The sequence below is a fragment of the Equus asinus genome, chromosome 2 (genome assembly GCF_041296235.1).
Source record: "Equus asinus isolate D_3611 breed Donkey chromosome 2, EquAss-T2T_v2, whole genome shotgun sequence".
Classification (NCBI taxonomy): Eukaryota; Metazoa; Chordata; class Mammalia; order Perissodactyla; family Equidae; genus Equus; species Equus asinus.
In genome coordinates, this window is record NC_091791.1 from 159,968,663 (window position 1) to 159,992,667 (window position 24,005).

Genomic DNA, 24,005 nt, shown 5'->3' on the forward strand with positions numbered 1-24,005 from the left:
AGATTTGTTTTTTTACATTTAATTTAGCTGCATAATCCATCCAGGGAATTTATTTTTACCAATACAACTCCTTTATACTCTTAAAAATTATTGAGGATCTCAAAGAAATTTTTTTATGTGGATTATAGCCATTATGTTTACTATATTAGAAATTAAAACTGAAAAAATTTTAAATACGCTAGTTATCCCTTATCCACGGTTTCACTTTCCACAGTTTCAGTTACCTGCAGTCAACCGTGGTCCAAAAATATTAAATGGAAAATTCCAGAAGTAAACAGTTCATGAGTTTTAAATTGCATGCCATTCTGAGTAGCGTGATGAAACCTGTGCCATCCCGTTCTGTCTCGCCCAGGATGAGAGTCATCCCTTTGTCCAGCGGATCCACGCTATAAACGCTGCCTGCCTGTTAGTCACTTAGTGGTCGTCTCAGTTTTCAGATCAGTTGTTGTGGTATCCCAATGTTTGTGTTCAAGTAACCCTTATTTTAATTAATAATGGCCCCAAAGTGCAAGAGTAGTGATGCTGGCAAGTCAGATATGCCAAAGAGAAATTTTTGATCTTGTACTGTGCCTAATTTATAAATTAAACTTTATCATAGCTATGTATAGGAAAAAACATAGTATATATAGCGTTCAGTACTATCTGTGCTTTTAGACATCTACTGGGGATCTTGGAATGTATCCCCCATGGATACGGGGGGACTGCTGTGCTTAATTCATTAACAAGATCAATTAAAATCCATTTTATGTTAGCATGTGTATTGTTAATGAAAAATAGATTCTCCAAAATGAAAAAAATACATAGTGAGAAGAGTGGCATTGTTTTACCTTTTTGCAAGTCTCTTTAATGTCTGGCTTAATCAGACATTTGGAAGACAGTTGGATTTGCAGATCTGCTCTGGATTCAGTTGTTGTGAGTTGTTTTGGTTGAAGTAAATGAAGAAAATTCAGGCTTACACAGAGGGAAGTGTATTTCAATAGCTTTTTCAAGTAATTGAGAATATTCTTCTTCGATACTATATACTATACCACTTGACAAGTGGTAGTTTTTTTAAAAGTTAGTTTCAGTGTGGTGTCTGAAAACCATGTTAAGGAAGTCTGTGCAATTAAAGTGAATTAATTTTAAAAAATGGAGAAATATTCCTTGCTCATGGATGAGAGGACTCAGTTAAGGTGTGAAGTCACCAAAATTGATCTAGAGATATCATTCAGTTCCAGTCAAAATCCCAGCAGGATATTTTATAGAAATGGACAAGCTTACTCTAAAATTAATATGGAAAGGCATAGGAACTAGAATAGCCAAAACCATTTTGAAAAAGAGCAGAGTTGGAGGATTTCCACTACAGTACCTAATTTCAAGACTTACTATAAAGTTACAGTAATCAAGACATTGTGGTATTGGACAAAGAGTAGACATACGGATCACTGGAACAGGGTCGAGTTCAGAAATATGCCACACATATATGGTTAGGTGATTTTTGATTAAGGTACCAAGGCAGCTTATTGAAGAAAGGATAATCTTTTCAACAGTAGTGCCAGAACACTTGGACATCCATATGCAAAGTATGAAACTTGACCTCTATTTTGCATCATGTACACAAATTAACTCAAAATGAATCATAGGCCTAAATATCAAAACTAAAACTTATAGGAAATATAGGAGAAAAATCTCTGTGATTGTGGTTTGTGCAGAGATTTTTGCCACAATCCAGAAGGTAAAAACTTGGTAAATTGGACTTTATCAATATTTAAAACTTGTATTAGAAAGACATTAAGAGAACGAAGAGAGAAGCCCCAAACTGGGAGAAAATATTGGCCAAACACATATCTGATGATGGACTGGTATCCAGAAGTCTCAGTACTCAATAATAAGAAAACAGCAATTAAAAAATGGCTATCAAGGGGCTGGCCCCGTGGCCGAGTGGTTAAGTTCGCGCGCTCCGCTGCAGACAGCCCCGTGTTTCGTTGGTTCGAATCCTGGGCACAGACATGGCACTGCTCGTCAGGCCACGCTGAGGCGGCGTCCCATATGCCACAACTAGAAGGACCCACAACGAAGAATATACAACTATGTACCGGGGGACTTTGGGGAGAAAAAGGAAAAAATAAAATCTTTTAAAAAAAAAAAATGGCTATCAATTTGAAGAGATACTTCACCAAAGAAAATAGATAGATTTCAATAAACCCACTGAAAGATGCTTAGCATCGTTAGTCATTAGGGAAATGTAAATTTAAATCATAATGAGATATCATGATGTGCCTATTAGAATTATTTGTAAGAACAACAATATATTGGCTCTTGACAAGGATGTGGAGCACTGGGAATTCTTATACCTTGTGGTGGGAATCCAGAATGGTAATGCCACATTGGAAAAATTTGATAGTTTTATTGTAAAGTTAAACATGCATTTACAGTATGATTTAGTGTTCTCACAAACAAACCCAAGAGAAATGAACACTTCTGGTCACACAAAAATCTGTACAGAAATATATGTAGTATTTTTATTTGTAGTTGTCAAAAACTGGAATACACAATCTCCTTCAACTGTTAGGTGAATAAAAATACTGTGAAATGTCCATATAATGAAATATTACTCAGCAGTAAAAAGGAACCAACTACTGATACACACAACAATGTAGGTGAATCTCAAATGCATTATGCTAAGTGAAAGCAACCAGTGTCAAAAGGCTACATAATGTATGATTCCATTGATTTGACCGGCTGGAAAAAGCAAGGTTATAGAGACTGAAAACAAATTAGTGGTCACCAGGGACCGGGAGAGAAAGTTTGAGGGAATTTTGGACGGTGATGAAACTGTATTTAAGGTGGTGGAAAGCTGTCAGTCTCACAGTGGCAAATGCAAGTTTTCCAAAATTCCAGTTTTTCACTTGGAAGCTCAAATTTAAGCTTTGGCAACAAATACTTTAAGTTGTTTTCCTTGAAGTTACAGGTTTGTTTTTGAAATTTGAAAATTCTTTTGTTATTTATTCCAGTCTGAATAACCATGATTTTTCAGTTGTTCTTTCAGGTAGCAATTGTGTACAAAATATCCTTCCCATTGTCACACAAAATTTTTAAAAAACAGATACTCGAGTCCATATTTAATGACGTTAATGATTTTTTGCTACTTCATCAAGGGCATTCTTAAACAAAACTGGCTTTGTTTTAAAACTGCGTGTGGCAGTGAGGAATGCTGTGACTACTTCCGGTACTGGTTGGTACCACCCCCTTGATCCGTGCCAGCATTCTTACCGACCATTGCTTTCACACTGTCACTGTGTATGTAAAGAAAGTGAAAAAAACTGAATAATGTCTTAGTATTAATAGAAAAAGCATTGTCCTTGCAGACTGCCTGAAAGGGTCGCGGAGAACATGAGACGTTTGCCGAAGATGCTTTGAGAATCCGTTGTTAGATGTTTAACTTTAGTTGCTGATTTTTTATATTTATTACTCATGTCAAAGGATATATTTTCTAAGTAAAACTTTTTAAGCACTCTGTGAAATTACGTGTTTTAAAAGTGAAGTAAAGGACATTAAGCATAAAATATTCTGGGGGCTGGCCCCGTGGCCGAGTGGTTAAGTTCGAGTGCTCCCCTTTGTCGGCCCAGGGTTTCGCGGGTTCGGATCCTGGGCGCGAACATGGCACTGCTCGTCAGGCCATGTTGAGGAGGTATCGTCCCACATGCCACAACTAGAACAACCCACAACTAAGATATACACCTATGTACCTGGGAGATTTGGGGAGATAAAGCAAACTAAGATATACAGCTATGTACCCGGGAGATTTGGGGAGATAAAGCAGGAAAAAAACAAAAAGATTGGCAACAGTTGTTAGCTCAGGTGCCAATCTTTAAAAAAAAAAAGAAGAAAATATTCTGATCTGCATATTCTTTATTCTGCAGTTCAAATACACTCCACCAGGTGGCATCATACCTCTGCTTGTTACCAACTCTTCCTAAAACTGAAGACACAACTTTTGATAAAGAATTCCTTCTGGAATTGCTGGTAAATATTAATGTTCTTTGAATTTTACATGAGGTTTTCCCTGCCATTTTGAATCATGCTTAAAGATGTAGGATTTGATAAAGATTTTTTTTCCAGGCTAAAGATTAGGAAGATAATTCCTACCTGTTTTGGAATTAAATCATCATTTGATTTTCTCAGATTTCTTTTCTCATCTCTTGGATTCCGCTTCTTAAGTGTTTACCCCTTAAAACTGCTTTATGGTATGAATTCATTCTACACAACCATTTATGAGCAATTCTTTGTCAAGCACTGGATTCAGGCATTGGGGATATGTAGAGAGCTGACACCATTCCTGCCTTTAAGAGGTCATGCTTACACACACACACACACGCATTGCATATTTATTCATATCTATCTATATAACTGTTAATTTTAAAAGTTACCATTTAAATATAGAACCTTGAATATTAAGCTATACCTTTATCACTGGAAAACTCAGAAATGTTTAGAAATAGAGTAAGTTATCACTGACTTAGTGGTTTAGAATTCCAAGGGGTTTCTCAGTCATTTTGGGAAATGAGGGGCTTTAACTCAAACTAGTACCTTTTTTTGGTAAAACTTTATTTTTTTAGTGCAGTTTTAGATTGATAGCAAAATTGAGGGGAAGGAATATACCTTACTTTCAACTTCAGTAGACTATTTTATAAAATGGATGAGTATTTGCCCATACCCCACTGTGAATATTTAGGTTATTTGCCATGTTCACTATTAGAAATAATGATACATTCCTTGTACATGGCTCTTTGTGCCCAAAATTGAACATTTAGGAGTGATCCTGGAAGTGAAATTGTTTGACTAAAGTGTGTGCTTATTTCAAAGATAAAAGAGGCAGCCAAACTATCCTCCAAAAGGTGTGTGTTGCCACCAACAATGTATTGAAGTATGTCTCCTTAAGCTCTTTCCAGCTTTGGATGTTATGAGTCGTCCCAATTTTTGTCAGTCTCATGGGTAAAAACATAATAGCTTGTTTTAATTTTTCGTTTCCTGACTGCTATAAGGTTGAATTGTTTTTTCTATGTTTCAGACATTTTTTTATACCTACTCAAACATACACTGTGTGGATGTGTATATACATTTTTTACACATATGGAACAGTAATGGGCATGTGATTTTGTGACTTATATTCCAAGCTAATATTTTTAAAATAGGGTGTAAAATATAATCCCTTACTGTAGAGAGCAAGAGGATGTGCTAGTTTTGGGTGCAGTAACAAGAAACTATTTGTAGCAGGTGTTTTAAGCCTGGTAACAGGTGTTTAAGTGCCATTTGGAGAGAAATCCTTGGGAAGGGTTTTAAATTAATTCAAGTATGGAAAATACCTTTTTACCTGTATATTTACTTACGTGAAATACATGTCTTGGGTCACTGTCTTTGCCTTCCTTCTTACGAATCACTTTTCATTGTCTCTGACTACAAGTGCTTTTTAAAAATTCCTTGTCCTATTTTCTGACAATTTAAAATCTTCTCTCATAAGTCAGGTTTTAGGGATTAATAGTAAATCCTTACTATAGAAAGAAACAAGGATTTTTCCAGGAATCTTTCTAATGGAAAATAGGTTTGAGTATAAAGTTATCCTATGCCTTTTAGGGTCTTATAGCTAAGATTTCATCCTTAAAATTTAAATAGTTATACCAAAAGAAAACAATTTTAAAATTTTATAGTGCTGCAATATCTGTCATTTCCTGCCTCTCCTAAAGGCTTTCCTCCGGCTTTGGATTCTTCTAATACAAATTATGATTAAAAAGTTAAGATATACGTATTGTTTAGATGATATCCCATTATCTTCTTTGCTAAAATAATACTATCTCTGCTGAAAATATGTGACACATTTTTGAAACATGCCATTATTTTAGCATCTGTTAGGTAACAAACATATTTCTGCTTTTGAGATAGATTACTATAATATTAACAATGGAAGGGTACACAGATATCATCAAGTCCAACTCTGATTTTACAAAGAAGACTGAGACCAGGTTATTAATAAAGTTTCGCAGATTGTTCAGCTTGTTAGTACAGGAATGAAAACTATAACCTAAGACATAGGGCTGCTGTTTTTTTCCTTACATTGGTAGAATACTAAGTGCTATGAGTTTTAAGGTCTTTGCATGTGCCAGGTACTTTGACACTATTTTGTTCCATTTCATTTTCATAAGAAACCTGAGATGTGAGTGGCGTTTTATCTGTTTTACTGAAAAGGAAACTAAGATCGAGGAGGTTGAAGTAACTTTCCCAGCTTTTACATAGTTCATAAATAGAGGTGCTGGGAGTTGAACTCAGATCTGTCTGATTCTTGAAGCCCATCACGATTGGTACCTCTTTTATCTTTGATTTATGGAGAAAATGGAAAAAGGAAAAAAAAATATCTTTTTAAGCGCTGCAGTAACTGAAAGACATGAAACTTCTCATTCCATACTTGGTGGTGAGTTTCTCCATAAATTATTTTGATTAAAAACTTTCTGCCCGAACCTGTTTCTTTTAGGTATCTCGTCACGAACGTCGAATTTCTCAGATTCAGCAGTTGAACCAGATGCCTTTGTATCCAACTGAGAAAATCATATGGGATGAAAATATTGTCCCAACTGAGTACTATTCTGGAGAAGGTATGGTAAAGAAATACAGATTCAAGTGTAACATGAAACTTAGTTTTCAAATTCATCATATGTAACTGAAAATACATACATGAGGATAATTTTCTGGTACCTTCAAGTTCAACTTTAGAAGCTAGAAACTATTCAATATTTTGAATGCTTAGCATTAAGGATTTTTATTAAATTTAGCTGTGCCCTAATGTGTGTGGGTGTATGTATTATCCTGTATGATCTATGACCATTTTAAAGCAATAAAACTGAATTTTAAGGAGACCTAATAATACAGGAAATGTAGCTTTCATTATGTCACTATAATAGGCTTTGTTTGGTAGTGCTTTATTTTTCAAAGCATTTTTTAGAGGCTCTTTTGAATTCCTTGTAGAGCCAGCTAATGACCACCAAACAAAAAAAAAGACATTGTCATTGGTTAATAATAAACCCTTCGTTTTGATCCAAAATGGAATTGCCTAGTTTGTTTACCTACCTAGTTCTCAACAGATTGTTTCTAAATGCTTTCACTCATCCTTTAAGGATGAGAGTTCGCGACAATTCAGTGTATGTCAAAGTGCATTCTGACACATTTTGAAGACCTATTTTGAAAAAAATTACTGGAAATCTTTTGAATAATAGTATTATTATTAGAGGAAATAGGCTGTTGTAAAGACGTCACTATGTAAGCACTGGTATGTTAATTTAAGAGGAAAATTGTTATTTCGGAGTCAGATCCTGGAGTCATAACCCCAATAGACCCAGCGCTCTCAAATGGTACTAGATTTTAGAATAGGGGACCTTCAGATCCTTTTAAGTTCTTACAGTGGTTAATGCATTGTTTTCTCACCTTTCTAATTCATTCATCCTAAAAACATTTATGACCATATATATATGACATCTAACTCTGACTCATCAGCCCCTAAAAGGCAAATACCACTCATGAGTATTTTATCTTTTTAATAAAATGTTTATATATCCTTAAAAATGTAAACAGTCTTATATCTATTCAATGATGCTGCTCTGAGTTTAAAACGCATTTTGCTTAGTATAAAATATTATTTTTCTTTCACTCCTGTGATTAACGAAGTGAAAAGGAGTACTTCTCAAAATTTAAGTCTTTGCACCTTAGATGGAATGAAAGTATTTCAGAACAATAGTAGTTGCCAAATGGTTTGACTGTAACATAGCTGCTTCCAGAGACTTGGCTATGTCTTGCCATTGTTCTCCATTGACAGTGGATGGGATTGTGTTTTGGAGGCCCAATGTCTGATGCTGTGAAATAGGCAAAGATCAAAGCTAATTCTGCATGATTATGCAAGCTGCTTCTAGCTCCCAAGGAGAAAATAAGTGAAATTGGAACAGATATAAAACAATATAATATAAGAATTGTAAAGAAAATCTTTGTAAAAATTTTCCCTTTTTTTAACCTTTTTGCTATAAAATAAACACTAATATAGAAAGCCACACAAAATATAGAACTTCACTAATTATCATAAAGGAAACATCATGAAACTCTTGTAACCACCTTGTCAGCCATCCCAGAACCCTCCCATGTGTCCCCTCCTAGTTACCACTTCTTCCCTCCACTTGAAAGTAACCATTTCCTGACTTTTATAGCAGTCACTATCTTGTATTTCTTCCTAGTTTTATCACCCAGTTGGGCATCCCAAGACACATAGTCAGTTATGTACATTTTTAAAATGTCTTTTACTTAACGGGTACCCCCTATATCCCTTCCTTTTCTTTCTGTTGAACAATCTGAGTTGCTTGATCTGTATAGTTTTCCACAGTCTAGATTTTTCTGGTTGACTGCTCACAGTACAATTCAGCATGATCTTCTGCTCCTTATTTTTCTTGCAAATTGGCAGCTGGATGCAGAGGCTTGATCAGGCTGAGGTTCTCTCTTCGGCAAGATTCTTGGAGATGGTGTGTTCTTTCATCAGGAAGCACATAATGTCTGGTTCTCTCTTTTTGTGATATTAGCAGCTATTGCTGCTTAACATCCTAGATTTGTTAATTCAATTTTGTGAGTTGACGAAATGGTTGCAAAATGGTGACATTTTGATTTTGTCTTTTTTTTTTTTTTAATAAAATCATGCTATCAAAAGAGATGCTTTTCCTCCGCCTCTGGCCTGAAGGAAATTGAATTAGATTATAAGTCAGAGTTTACTAACATAAATTATTTGAAATTTTTGTACATCGATGTTTCTTGCTTTTAGGTGCATTATTGCTTTGGTGAGTATGGATAGGGATGATGAAAATTATATGATTTGCCAATAAAATGTGTTTTGGGGTTCTTTTTTTTAACCTTTTTGATATTGCTCTTGAGTGGTTGGCCACTTATTCTCCAAGGGAAATAGTGTTAAGTGAGGATAATGGAAAAAATATTGTTCATTAATATAGTCAGAGAAGGGAAATAACTCCAGGAGTAACATATAATCAATGCCTAATCAAGACCTTGTCAAATATGCTGAATTTGAGACATCATTAAATTAGATTCTTACCAAATTTGTTAACTTTTTTTATACATAGAGCAGACATCTGACTAAAAATATACTTCAAATATGGATGTTATTCCTTTTCAGGTTGTCTTGCGCTTCCCAAGTTGAATTTGCAGTTTTTGACTCTTCATGATTACCTCCTAAGGAACTTTAATCTCTTCCGCTTAGAATCAACTTATGAAATTAGGCAGGACATCGAGGATAGTGTCAGCAGAATGAAGCCATGGTTCGTAAATTGGTTCCACTTGCAATGAAGAGATGTAAACTGTGCCTGACATACTTCTATCAGAAACCTCCTAAGTACATTTAGAAATAATATACCTGGCATGAAGATGCCCTCCAAAGTATGAGCCACTCTTTGAGAAATTGTTTAATGTGAATTAGAATATATCAAAAGGTCTAAAATATAAAATATGTATCTGGGTACTTGGGAGTGGGGCTGGGGATAAGGGAGGAGAGGTCATCATTCTAGGGGGGGTCAGGTGGGAGGGAGAAATGTAGAGGGGAGTAGGTTGGGCATTAGTAAAAGGGTAAAGAGGGAAGGGTGTGGGTTGGCCCGCAGACCTGTGCTAGGGCAGGACATTTTAAGTCCTAGGAGAAGCTTATGAAGGGGTGTTCTGCTACCCCTGCTGCTTTTGTGGCTGTCACCACTAGTCTCAGTCAGCCTCTCTAAGGAACCTGGTGGGAGATGAGGGGAATTCCTGAACATTGCACAGAATGGAATATTGGAAAGTCCCATAGATTGCCTTGAAGAGACATCAACATTTACTTTAGGGCCAGTTGAGTATGTCTCAGTATTCAAGGAATTCTTATGTTTAAACTCAGCTCTCTACCTACTAGTTCATGTCTGGAGTTCCTTTAGCTAAGAAAAGACTTAATTCTAGTTATCGTAGACAGCTCTGTATTATGAGATTTGTAAAGGTTAGTTTTGCCTTTTCAACGTGACTGACCGTGGGTAAATGCCCTTCATTCACTATTTCATTCTAAGTATGAAATTGATGGAGATATGTTAATTATCTAAGTGAATATAAATGAGTTAAATAATTCTGTAAAATGAGTTCTCCTTACATGATAGTCACACCATGCATACATACACAGTTATACTGCATTCTATATGAAAAGCTTAACATTGTGACTGTGAACTGATTCAGCTATCTTCCAGGCTTCTCTCCTTGCTAGTTACAGAGAGCTACATGGACACTGGTTATGATCCGTTTTTCTCACTTCCATATTTTATTTCATACACAGTTCTATTTTTTAATTAATTATTATGTGAAAAGTTATTCTGGGTGAGACTATAAAACACAACATAAACTATTTTTGACTTAATAATCAGTTGAGTCAGTAGGCAGGCTAGCACTCTGAAATTTGTATACCCACTGGCTGATTATCCCTGCCCACAGCTTTGCTGAAATCATTGCCCATTGTTTGGACCCCGGGGGAGTGCTTAATCAGAAAGCTTACTTATAATTTATGGTTACCTTGCGTTTACATGCTCAGATTCTGGACCTAATTTTGGCCATTTTGCAAAGAAGGGATTTATTAACTAGCAGTTCATCAAATAAAATTCACTTATGTTTTACTTCAATGCCAAATAAAACAGTAATACTTAGCATTCATACGGTCTATTAATAAAGAACATTTTTTTTTTTACTTACATTATTTTCTGCCACAAGGAAAAATTTCACTTTTTGAAGTTAACGTGATAATAAATTTTTCTAAATTTTCATTCCTAATTGCCCGTCAGTGAAAACTGTTAAATTGATGAGATCTACAAAGGGTCTTGGCTTCTTTCTGTTCCATGTGTCCTGAAGGTAGAAAACTAGCAGGGGCATTTTTACTCATTGCATAGTTCTAATGATCATGTTTTCAAGCTGCTGAAACGACTGAGCAGTGTAAGAAAGTATATGCTTATGAGGAACAGAAATCTCTACATACTTTTTAATGCTTCATGTTACAGGTAGATTTTATAAGCGGGGAGAGTAGATTAATGGTTGCCTGGGGGTAGAAACAGGGATTGACTGCAATTGAACCGGAGGAATCTTTTTTAAGTATGAGGGAACTGTTCTAAAATTGGATTGTGGCGGTGGATGCACAAGTCTGTAAATTTACTAAAAATTATTGAATTGAATTTTATGGTATATAAACTGTACTGTAGTAAAGTTGTAAAAAAGTGGGGAAGGTGATAGAAAGTTATTACAGAAGCGTTTAGATACAAGGTAATAATGCCTTTCAGAAATTGTCCCAGTGCTAACCAGCTCGTTGGATTGTAGAACTTTTATTTTTAGTTAGATTCACTCTTTGATCTTAAGTTCTACGATTTTTTGTTGTGACACAAAGGCTTTACTTAGGATATAGTTTTTCTTTATATTTGTAAGCATGTCTTTTTTTGGCAGTCTTTTCCAATTTTGGAGTGTTGCAGTTTTTATGTTACAGATTTCCCAAATACACTATTTAATGTGAAAACTAAAGCACTAGATAGACTAATATAAGAAGAAAGAATGAGTATTTGGATGTTAGTGGTTATTACAACTAGCTTAATTATTTTTCCCCCCAATCCATGGTAGCATCTTTTAACTTAAACATTATGCCCTAACGGAGGCATTTGCGTAGATGTTATCATTTGCTTGTTTCTAATTTTTTAAATTCTAGCTTGTTCCAAAACATTTTTGAAACAACTTATAAAAATGCTTATAATATGTAAGATAAAATGTTAACAGTTGAGACTATCTTCATAAAGAGGGGGAAAGGATTGGAATATAAAATAGAACTAAATGTGTTCGATTATTTTATTCTTTGACAAAATGGCTTAGTTCTTATATACATGGAGTTATCATTTTTTTCCATGGATGTAGGGGATATTCCTCTACTTCCCTTTCTTTTCTGGACCATGTTTGCCTGTTTCATCCTACCATAAATACTCCCTATGTAATTGGGACTTAGATTTTTTTTAAAAGTTTAGAAATAAGAGTTACTAATGTTGGGGCTTAAATACTAGCTAAACATGTATTCTTACTTACAAGTTTTACTTGTCCAAAAGTTGGGGAAAAGTTATTTTTGTTTAAGTAATCATCTACTTCTTTGATTTCCAGGCAGTCTGAGTATGGTGGTGTAGTATTTGGTGGTTGGGCACGAATGGCTCAGCCCATTGTGGCTTTCACTGTAGTTGAGGTTGCCAAACCCAACATAGGTGAAAACTGGCCAACCCGAGTTCGTGCAGATGTTACCATCAATCTGAATGTCCGCGATCACATCAAAGATGAATGGGAAGGTAATTTTGTATTTCAAAAAGCAGTTACCTTTTGCCTTTTTAGTTTATAGACTTAGAGCATTAGCAAAGTACTTTCACTAAATGTTACCCTTTTAAACTTCTATTAAATTTTATCTTAAAATTTGATTTAAAGAATAGCAGTTGTCTTTATAATTATTAGTAGTAAAAATACCAAGGATCATACAAGAATAATTAAATACCTTAATACTTTAATAAAAGATAGAAAATAGCATGTATATCAGAGTGTTTTGGAAGTTATGGTTTGCAGAGCTAAGAGAAAAGCATTTTAAATCTTAAATTTAGTAAGATATTGTTTATGAATTTATAGGATCAGCATAAAAAGAATAAAAATATTACTGTTCACTAAAGAAAAGAAGAAACCCACATATAACTTGCACATGTGCAGAGCAAGTAAGGAAAATTGTTGTTTTTAAAAAAGATAAAAGCAGTGCAAGTGAACATAATAGGGATATATAATTTGTGGAAAGTAAATATACAAAATCAAAATTGGACAAGCTCAAAAGGAATTTTAGGGGGAACTAGTAAAAGAACTCAGAAAGAAATAATAATAATTTATTTGTACCAAAGGGAGGAAGTCAGATAAAGAATGAGTGAAATCAAAGGTACTCAAGGATGAGTAATAATTGCAGAGAAATTAAATGTTATTTTCCGTTTCTTCACTACGCAAGATTTTATGGATGGAAGTTTTATGTCACAACTAATTTTGTTTAGAAGCAAGTATGTTCAAAGTTACTAAGTCAGGTAGTTAAAATATCAATAACACCTTGCCAGAAATGGCACATGAATTGATTTTTAATTGACACTTTTATATTTTTCTCCCAGCTGTCTGTGAGAGCTCTTGCTGCCCTGTTGTGAGAAATAGTAGCCGGTAGGTTTTATCTCCTTCCCCCTTCTTGGCATGCCAGAAGGAAAGGGATAGTCCCTTACCAGATCAGTTTTCAGAAATTATTGCTCCCAATATAGCTGTTTATAACCATAGGGACTGTATGATATATTCATCAAATAATTTTGAAAGAATCCAGCAGTGAAGCTGGCCACATGTTTAACAAATGGCCACTGTAGTGGGTGTAGTTTGTGACAGATTGTTTTTGTGACTCCTGTATCCTTCAAAAGAGTTCCAATCTGGTGCATTACAATCTAGAATAATGTGTACCTTTATTATTGCTGAATCTCCAGAGAGACGTTAAGTTGCTGGAGAAGTTCTTATATTTATTACCCCTTGGAGCTTAAGGAGGTATTAAAATAAACACTGTTTTACATGGTAATAAATTGAAATAATTTATTGGCTACCCCCAGAAGTAGTACTGGTTGGAAATAAAACATTGAAAAAAAAAAAGACCCTTTATAGAAGTTTATGGATGACAGAGATGAGTCTGCATTATGGTATTAAGGGAAAAAAATGGATGTTTTACTCAACCCCCTTTCCTCCATTACTCTGGAGACTGTTACAGAAGGACATCAGACAGTCTTTTTGTCTCTCTCTCTTTTTTTTGCTTGCTTTCTTTTAAATATAGGTCTCTGGGTAGAATGAGAAATAGAATGGGTGAATTTTGGTGGGCAAAATAAGAAACAGTAGGGTATTGTGGGACCAGTCATTCACATTATTGGGTGTGGTGGCACAGAGAAAAGTGTTTTCTGGGAGGCCAGAGCTAAAATTCAGTGCCTGTATTGATCCCAGATAGAGTAACCAAATAGAAAATGGAGGCAAAAAGTGAGAGGGAAGTGCTGTAAACAGTAATGAATATTGTCCTGTAAAAACAGAACAGTTTTGAAGAGTTTAAGCTGAATACTATAAAACATTCTTCTTGTCCCTTCAAGAAGGTATGAAGCTCAGGCTTTTGTCTTCTCTGTTACTCCATGTAAAATTAAGGAAACAGAATTAACAAAACTGAAATGCTGGATTCCGCTCCAGAAGGCACAGTCAGGAAAGAGTGAATGCAAATAGTTGAAAGGAGAGAGTGAGTTGAGCTCATTGTAATATAGGTATTTTTCATGTGGATCTAAGTTCCATAGTAAAATGATCTGCTTTAGGTGAGAACTAGCGGTTATCCCTCAGTGATTCCAAAAAGTAACATTGGTAGGGACTAAATTACTTCTCGGCTATTTCTTTGGCTCTAAGACTTAGAAGTTTTAATGAGTTTTGCAGTTCAGAAATCATACAGGCAATGCAACTGACAGAGTAGAATAGTTCCCTTAGTTTTCATTACTTCTGCTTCTTTGCATAGAATTTGTTAGGAAATAATTACAATGGTCATTATTATGAATCAGAGTTACTATTTCTAGCACACTTGAACCCCACTCTATATTGAAACAAACCCAGAATGATCCCAGTACTGTTAGCTACACCTTCACACTGCTGATTTGATTCAGTTGTGTGTCTTGTTACCAAAGCTATGAACAGACAGACTGCTTAAGTTTGCATTTATATCATACAATGACTAACAAAAATGAATCAGAAAAGAAATGAAGACTAAGTGGAGTAACATTACATTCTGTGTGGTCTACTTTAATGTCCCTTGTCATCCAACGTCTCTACTTTTTTTTTTGAGGAAGATTAGCCCTGAGCTAACATCCACTGCTAATCCTCCTCTTTTTGCTGAGGAAGATTGACCCTGAGCTAGCATCTGTGGCCATCTTCCTCTGCTTTATATGTGGGATGCCTACCACAGCATGGCTTGATAAGCGGTGTGTATGTCTGCACCCGGGATCTGAACTGGCAAACCCTGAGCTGACAAAGCAGAGCGCACAAACTTAACCACTATGCCACCAGGCCGGCTCCCAGTGTCTCTACTTTTAATAGACCTTGGAATCCAGTTGAATCCGTTAGTTAAAAACTGAGAAGCTGTGGGCTTTGACACAAGTCCAGTATCTTATTTCTTGACATTCACGTATGAAAATTTTCAGTATTTGCCAACTGAAACTATATATTCAACCATCTTCTCAAGATGATACCTGTAAACAATGCTTTTGTGCTTTGATGAATTATTCTTGAGTCGACCTCTTTTGGTGAAATACAGTTAGGCTGTTGTTGGAGTGGCACTGATGGATGGTTTAAACTGATGTTAGAAACCTGCTAAATATGATATAGATGGATTATATGCCAGCCATATTTTTGGTTACTTATTAAGAATGTTAAGAATGATGACGAGCATCCAATTTTGGAGCTGTAGCATGACTTAGAGGACTTATTCAATAAGGTATTCATGGCATAAAAGTTTCTAATTTTAAGATAAAGAGATTTTCAATTATTGCTATCAAACATCAAGTATTAAAGATTATAGGAAAACCCATAATTATATTATAATGCAAATATAACTGTTGATCATCTCTGATATCTTAAATGCTTTTTGTATCTTTATTCCAAAGATAAGAGGATGAGAATTTGCCAGCAGAAGACTAAAAACGATGACATTCTAATAATTGAAAATGTCTTTATTTTTTACCAGGACTTCGTAAGCATGATGTATGCTTTTTAATTACCGTGCGTCCCACGAAACCTTATGGTACCAAGTTTGACCGGAGGAGACCTTTTATTGAACAGGTTGGCCTGGTTTATGTCAGAGGCTGTGAAATCCAGGGCATGCTGGATGATAAAGGGCGTGTCATTGAAGACGGTATGGTGATCTATATTTTTGAAACAGTATGTGTATATAATGATAAATTTCTTTGCCTTTTTTCCTTTTTGCGTCTTACGTAATATTTTTTAGTTGTTTTATGTACTACATAGACACAAAGGATTATACGTAAGATACATTGTAGGATACCTACTACCCAATTTTAGAAATAAATAATATAGTTTCTAAACTTCTGTGGTAGATATTAGAAAGGACAGGATCTTTGGAAATAACTTTTATTTAAAACTTTTCCTTTTATACTGCTTTACTATGTTGCTTTTAAAAATCTCTAAACCCCTCTTACAGTTGTTCGATGATATATTTGCCTAATTTTTCTTTCTTAAGTGAAACATTTGATTCATTATAGCCGTGGTTCTCAGTTGGGGACGGCACTACCTTGCATTTTGAAATATATAGTGGTATTTCCATTGTTAAATGACTAGGGTAGGGGTAGGGGATGGTGAACTGTTGACATTTGATGGATAGTGGCCAGGGATGCTAAACATCTAAACAGAACTGTCTTGTAGAAGGAGCTGTCCTGCCTAAGATGCCAGCATTACCCCATGTAGAAACATTGCCTTACAGGGTTAGTCAGCTCTTTCATTTCTTTAGGCTTATCACTGATTGCTCTTACAAATTCTTTCGTATGTTGTCCTGACTTTTTTGTAATGCCTACTATTAAATTATAACTACATCCATGTCTAGTGTTGATTTTACAGTTTGTTTACTAAGCTTCTCTTAGAACTTGAATCAGCTCCTACTACCTGTGATTTCAAGATCGCACCATTGCTAAAGTGCTGATAATTAGGCTACTTTTATCACTAGAATGAAGGAAAATAGGAGAAGGGAATGGAGGATAGGTGAAATAAACATAAGGCCACATAATGGGACCAGAGTTGGAAGTCTAAGATGAAAAGAATGGAGAGATGGCAAAGGGGCAAGAAAAAGCCTCTGAGCTTTCAGCCATTAGTATATGAAATTTTCTTTCATACTAGTGATGTTCGGTATGGAATGTGGAAGGATGAAAAGAGTGATCAACCAAGTACTTACTATATGTAAGGCAGCAGTAGGAGCTATGCGTCACACAGAAGTAACGTTCTTTGACTTCTAAGGCTCCTATTTTAGTTGAGGGCATATACAAATAATCACAATTCATGGCCTTGCATCATAGACATTACATGACTTTTATGGGAAGAAATAGTAAGAATTTAGAGAAAGGGGAAAATATTTTCAGCTTCTTGAAATTTGTAATGGATGAGTGAAAGGCATTCTAGCTAGGGGAATGGCTGCAGTTAAGTCTGGAAAATTTACTCATCATTTCCAGAAAAGGAATACTACTGACTTACTTTGATATTTGAAAGTATATATTTCTTTTAACACACCTTTTCAAAATGTCCAGGACCTGAACCAAGACCCAATCTTAGAGGGGAGTCAAGGACATTTAGAGTGTTTTTGGATCCAAACCAGTATCAACAAGATATGACCAATACTATACAAAATGGAGCAGAAGATGTGTATGAAACTTTCAATATAATAATGAGGAGAAAACCAAAGGAAAATAACTTTAAGGTAATTTTTGGGCTATATAACTAAATGTACTGTGTCATAATTTGGATAACTTTTAGGACGTAAATACATAGATACTAAGTATAAAAATGATCTGTTAAGACAATCATGATTGCTGCTTTTGTTTTGATTCTAAACAGTTCTTTTATGTTCTTAACATATAGATTAAATAAAACTTAAGGAAATTCATTTGCTAAATCTATTTTGTCTTTTCATGGTCTAGAAACTTAAAGTATAAATTAATCTAGGTGTTATTTTAAGATGAGCTTCCTTCCCTCTTTTTGTATATTAGATACTCAGTTTATGCCCCAGTAAGAGCTGAAGAAAACTGCTTGTTTATTTGTTTACTGGGACTTTTTTTTTTTTTTGAGGAAGATTAGCCCTGAGCTAACATCTGCCATCAATCTTCCTCTTTTTGCTGAGGAGGACTGGCCCTGAGCTAACATCTGTGCCCATCTTCCTCTACTTTATATGTGAGACGCCTGCCACAGCATGGCTTGAGAAGTGGTGCATGGGTCCACACCCAGCATCCAAACCGGTGAACTGTGGGCCGCTCAAGCAGAATGTGTGAACTTAAGTGCTGCGCCACTGGGCCAGTCCCTGCTGGGACTTGTTTTATAAATCAGAACTAGGTGCACCCCCAGATCACTTTAAGAATACAGATGTGGAACCTCAGGGCTCTGAATTACTCTATGATGGAATATATTTAGACTTTACTCATTAGTAGGAAAAGGGAGATTTGGGGGCTAGAGAGCTTTATTTTTATAATAACTTTGTGGAGAGAAGGAGTTTTCGTACAGGAAGATTTTTTAAAAATTATTGTTGAAAACTATATTATAAAACTTAAACCTGGAGCACTCAGTTCTAGCATTTGTTAACACTAGCTTTTTCACGAGTGCTTGTCTTTTCTCTTTCCCCCAAAACACACTGCTTCTTATACATTATCACATTATTACCTTTTTTAACCCATTGTAATTAAAGAAGAAAACTTACGTACAAAGGAATTTATTCCCCATCTCACTCTGTTGTTGAAGACAAAACACTGGAAGTGCTCCACATCCAGTCCCTCAGTGTGATTAGCTCACCACCTCTACCGATGCCACGTCCAAGACACCCTCATCTCTCACAGCCCTGCTTACCTTCGTGACTGCTGCTACCCTTACACTATTCTCCACATAGCCACTGAATGTAAATTGTACCTTAGTACCTCTGTTCAACACCCTGTAGTGGTTTCCCATCATGGTAGAAAGTTACCATAATCCAAGAGGCCCCTTCATTTTCTGTCCTCTGGCTGCCTCTCCAACATCATTTTCTAACACTTTTCCCTTATTCACTCTGTGCCAATCACACTGGCCTTTTTGCTGTTTTTTAATAATCCAAGCTTTTGCACGTGCTGTTCCCTTTACCTACACAGTCTTCCTCCAGGTACTTAGGAGGTCTGTTCCGTCACTTTACATGGGCCACTCTGTTTAAATGTTTCCTCCTAGGAGAAGCCCTCTCTGGCAACCTTATCCAAAGTAGCATCTCCCTTTCTCATCATTCTTTATCCAGTTACCTTTAGTTTTTCTCACACCCTCATGATTATATATTTGTTATTTCTCTGACATTAGAATGCAAGTTTATGAGGGCAGGATTTCTCTTTTGTCTGTTTCTGTTTTGTTTCTCAGTAATGATTGAGTTTCAGTCAGTTTACTAAAAATGGAAAAAAAGTTCCTTTATTATATTCATTCTTTTGACTGTTTAATACCTACTATATGTCTGACATTGTTCTAAGTTATGTGGAGCTAATAAATATGGATAACACACAGCTTTACCTTTAGGGAACTTAGACTACTAATAAGGTAAGTTAGAAATAGAAACAACTACTATGAAAGGTGAGAAGGTGCCAAAAGCCGTAAGAAGGATGCACATAAAAGTGTCATGGAACTCCAAAAGAGGCGTTCAGTTCTGACCCAAGAAAGACTGGAGTGACCAGCTTGCCTATGTTTGGGAAAGGAAGAATGCTCTTTTGGTATCTTTGGTGTTTCGTTATCTACCTGGACCACATCCCTCATTTGTTTCCTTCTCTTTTCCTGTTCGTACAGCCTGTCCTAATCTGGATACTTCACTTCTTGCCTGAATAGTTGCACTAAGTAGCCTCCTCTGTCTGTACTCTGTTCTTCTCAGAGTCAGTCACCTATTTTTCATACACTTCCACTGATAATTTTACTCTGCTTCTCTGAACGTTTCCGTGACTTTCCATTAATGATGAAATAAATCACAGCTTTTTCACAAATCCTTTACTCGAGCTAAATTGAAATGCCACTTTCCTCTGTGAAACCTTTCCTAATGTCAAAAGTCTCCCCTACATCCATCTCTCACTTACCTTGAACTGTGTTCCTATTGTGTTTAGTAATATTCTTTATTATTTGCCACATTCTGCTGCTTTGTATTGTTGGTAACGACATATTTTGTCTCCCTACTAGAGTCGTAATTATCTTAGAGAGTAGAGCCCTCATCTCATTCATCATTACTTGAACATATTCAGTTATCTGTCCATCCATCCACTTACCCATCCCATATTTAAACTGTTATAGATCCCTGCTCTCATGGAAATTACTTTCTGGTGGGGATTAGACAAATGATAAGCAAATAACCAATACATGAAAAAGAGAATTTCAGGTAGTGATAAATGCAAGAAAATAAAACAAGGCAGCGTGACAAGAGTGTGATTAACATACGCCAACCTGTTATTTTCTTACCCTGTCGGATTGTCTAACATTTATGATATAAAAATGGCTGGTTTTGTTATTTTATTCTTTGAAATTAGTAGCCTAGCCTTCTGATTTCTATATGTGGGATAGCTCACTTTGTTGAAATAATTATTGCAAGGTCTAAGAATTTGCTTTGGTTTTAGTAATTACTTCTGACAGTGTATATATTATCTACTATAAAGACCTTTTGTTGTAGTCCTGATTCTTTCATTCTGAAATTTTATTTGACACTTCATTTTTATCATTGTTCCATTTATTTTTCATTTCTGGCAGTGCTAATTTTAATATTTCTTAATTGTAGTGTGTTTCATAATTGAGTATATTAGTGTGCTTCTGGTTATGTGTGATCTTAGCATTGAGGAACTATGGAATATGAAGAGGAGAAAATTCCAGTAGTTTCTAAGAGGAAGCGTTTTCTTTAAGGGTTTATTTTATAATGTTTTCTTGCTGTTGTTATATAGCTGATCAGATTTTCATCCTACCCAACAGAAGTCAAGTGGTAAACTCATTTATGACATTCTGTCTAAATGAACTCTTATCGGATAAACTGTTCTTGCTAAGTTTGGTCTTTTGTTTAACTCAGTATATGGTATCAGCTAAAAGTATAGCTGTTGATTCAGTCTAGCCAAGCACCTGTCAGCAGAAAATAGCTTCTTGCCCTGAAACACTCGGGAATTCTGGATTAGTGCAGCCAGCTTTGCATTCCATTGAAGTGCAAATGTTTGAGATGACTTCTTGACGCAAACCTTTTTTGTCCTTTTACTGACAGGCTGTGCTGGAGACTATTCGGAACCTGATGAATACTGATTGTGTGGTACCTGACTGGCTGCATGACATCATTTTAGGTTATGGGGACCCAAGTAGTGCACATTATTCAAAAATGCCCAATCAGATTTCCACCCTTGATTTCAATGATACCTTTCTCTCCATTGAGCATTTAAAAACCAGCTTTCCTGGTCATAATGTTAAAGTAACTGTGGATGACCCAGCTCTGCAGATACCCCCTTTCAGGTAAAGTCAGAACTGGATACACTTCTTTCAAGCTTTCTCTAGTCAGTCTGAATTAGGCCATCAGGACTACAGCTAAAATAAAGTTTTGAGTATCATACCTGGATTTTGCTTGGGCAGTCTTTGCCTTCACCATATAATCACTGGGATAAATTTATTTTATTTGGCTCTATTTCTTATTCTTTGCATAGTAGCTATTTTAAGACCACAATAAAAGTAGCCTCATGTTTTCTAAGGAATCAGTGAATATGTGTTATCTGAAGAGTACTATATAAATATATTTATAGCATTTGACTGAAGAAATACATCTTTGCATATTATGCATAGTCTGGTGTATTTCCTAATTAATACTCATAACCATGTGATTGTGAACTTTCTTTTGGTTTTAGGAAGAAAATTGTTTTTCTTTTAACCTCACTTTCACAAATTTTAAATAATCACAATATAGTTATATTTAATATTAAAGGAACTTTGGTTTTAAAATTTGAGTAGAAATAGCACAAAGTACCTGAAGCGCTGATTGCTGTTCCCTGAATTCCATCATATGGATTAATGGCAAAGCACTCAGTTATACCTATGGGTGGTAGCAAACTGCCAACTTTCTTAGTTGGAAGTTAGAACATACAACTTTTAATTGACTGTTAAATATAAATATAATAATTCTACATATTAAAAACATATATCCTTTATAACACTCAAACCCAGTCTTTCTCCATACTTTCCTAATCCTATTAATGGCAAAATCATTCCTCAAGTCATCCCGTCTTGAAATCTCAGCATTATTTCTGAATCTTTTTACTCCCATAACTTCTGTTATGCCTTATAGACTCTGCCTTAAGGATACATTTTTTTTGTATGTCGTTCCTGACTGCTACCTCTCCGGGCCTTTAACACTTCACTCTGTATGATGGCAGTGTCTTTCCTGCCTGTCTCCTCACCTGAACAGATTACATGCCTTACTGCAAGCATCACTTCACTCCCTAGGTAAAAGCTGATTTTTCCTGTTGCTTATCAAAATATTAGCCTCTTTGGTTCTTAGCAATTTTGTTGATATTATCTATCCTTTCAGAAGGTGAAGAAAGACTAGAAAAAATGTACATAGAGAATTAAATTTTTAGTTTATTCCATATTCCAAAGATGTCATGACAAGGCTCCAGCCTTCCTCTCTAGCCTTCTTTTCTCCCTACACTCCAGCAAAAGTGGCTACTTATACTTGAGGCTCTGCTGTTACTTCTTTCTTTCTGGAATGTCATCCCTTCCATATTTGTATGTCTAAATTCTTTGAAACTCATCTTAGATGCTACCTGTCCCATGAAGCTTTTTCTGATTAAATGAAGGACAGTGTGTAAAGCACTTTACAGTGCATGCAACATAAGTATATAAATGTTTCTTCTTTGATTCTCGCTTGACTAGATGATGTTTTCTAATCTGAACACCTTTAACATATATTTTAGTGCTTTTATATCTCCTTTTTTCAAAATTTATATGCATATAGTGAGTTCCTTTAGGCCATAAAGGTTTCTTACTCGTCTGATTATCCTCTATACTATGTCATGCAAGAGACAGATGCTTGGTAAATTATTGGTCGTTATAAAAATGAATAAAGGTTTTGATCTTCTAGGATAACTTTTCCAGTAAGAAGTGGAAAAGGAAAGAAAAGGAAAGATGCAGACGGGGAAGATGAAGACACTGAAGAGGCAAAAACCTTAATCGTTGAACCTCATGTTATTCCTAATAGAGGTCCTTATCCTTACAACCAACCCAAACGGTAATTTTACTGTCTATGCCAATTACAATAATGCATAATAGTTTGCTATTTCAAATGGATTAGTAATATTTTTAAATTTTCTGATTCTTTAAAAATCCCAGGAAACTTGTGTTTCTGGACCCCATTCCCTTCTATTCTGTCGTCTGGCTGAGTAGCTCAGACATTTTTGGTCATCCTGTAGTCATATTTCAAAAAGAAATATTTTCAGGTACTGTGAGAAATAGGTATTAGAGGGCTACCTTAATTCGAGCACAGGGTTTTTACTTCGTGACCATGTATTATATATAGTAGCTACCCTTGTGCATGTGTGGCATGACTAATAATGTCACATTATATTTGGCATTAGATTGAGGACTAGAACTTTGACACTTCAAATGAGGTCTAGGATGGGCTAAGTGTATTGAAAAATAGCTGTAGCCTTTTCTTTCCATAAGATTCCTTCAGTTTTAATTGGTCTATGAAGGGTCAAGGGTGAAGAGAGTCTTTCAGAAAAGATTGGTTCAGTCATGTAAGATGTAAAAATTCTAGAGATCTCCTTACAACATTGTGCTTATAGCTAAATGTACTGTACTTCACATTTAAAATTTGTTACAAGGTTAGATCTCATGTTTTGTATTTTTTACAACACACAGACGTACACAAAAAGGGTTGGGGTGGTCGGAAGAAGAGTTTGGGAGGCACAAATACAAAGCAGATTTTTAAACCTCTGGTCATTGTTGTCTAAATTTTTGCTAAATGTCATTCATCTGTATTTTTAACCAACTTTTTATCTACTCTTTATTTGCAGTAATACAATTCAGTTCACTCATACACAGATAGAGGCCATCCGTGCTGGAATGCAGCCTGGGCTAACTATGGTAAGAGAATTATTCCTATACATGTTCTTACATGGATTCAG

At 35.5% G+C, this 24,005-nt stretch overlaps 1 protein-coding gene across 1 annotated transcript in view; it reads left to right on the plus strand.

The window, feature by feature from the left end:
* AQR (aquarius intron-binding spliceosomal factor) overlaps positions 1–24,005 on the plus strand; it is a 95,948-nt gene that overhangs the window by 35,442 nt on the left and 36,501 nt on the right. Inside the window, exons 14-22 of the mRNA XM_014847311.3 lie at positions 3,903–4,005; positions 6,506–6,626; positions 9,191–9,332; positions 12,199–12,377; positions 15,845–16,012; positions 17,412–17,581; positions 21,101–21,342; positions 22,961–23,107; positions 23,895–23,964. Coding sequence (XP_014702797.2) covers positions 3,903–4,005; positions 6,506–6,626; positions 9,191–9,332; positions 12,199–12,377; positions 15,845–16,012; positions 17,412–17,581; positions 21,101–21,342; positions 22,961–23,107; positions 23,895–23,964 — 1,342 coding nt within the window. The remainder of the gene's footprint in view (positions 1–3,902; positions 4,006–6,505; positions 6,627–9,190; positions 9,333–12,198; positions 12,378–15,844; positions 16,013–17,411; positions 17,582–21,100; positions 21,343–22,960; positions 23,108–23,894; positions 23,965–24,005) is intronic.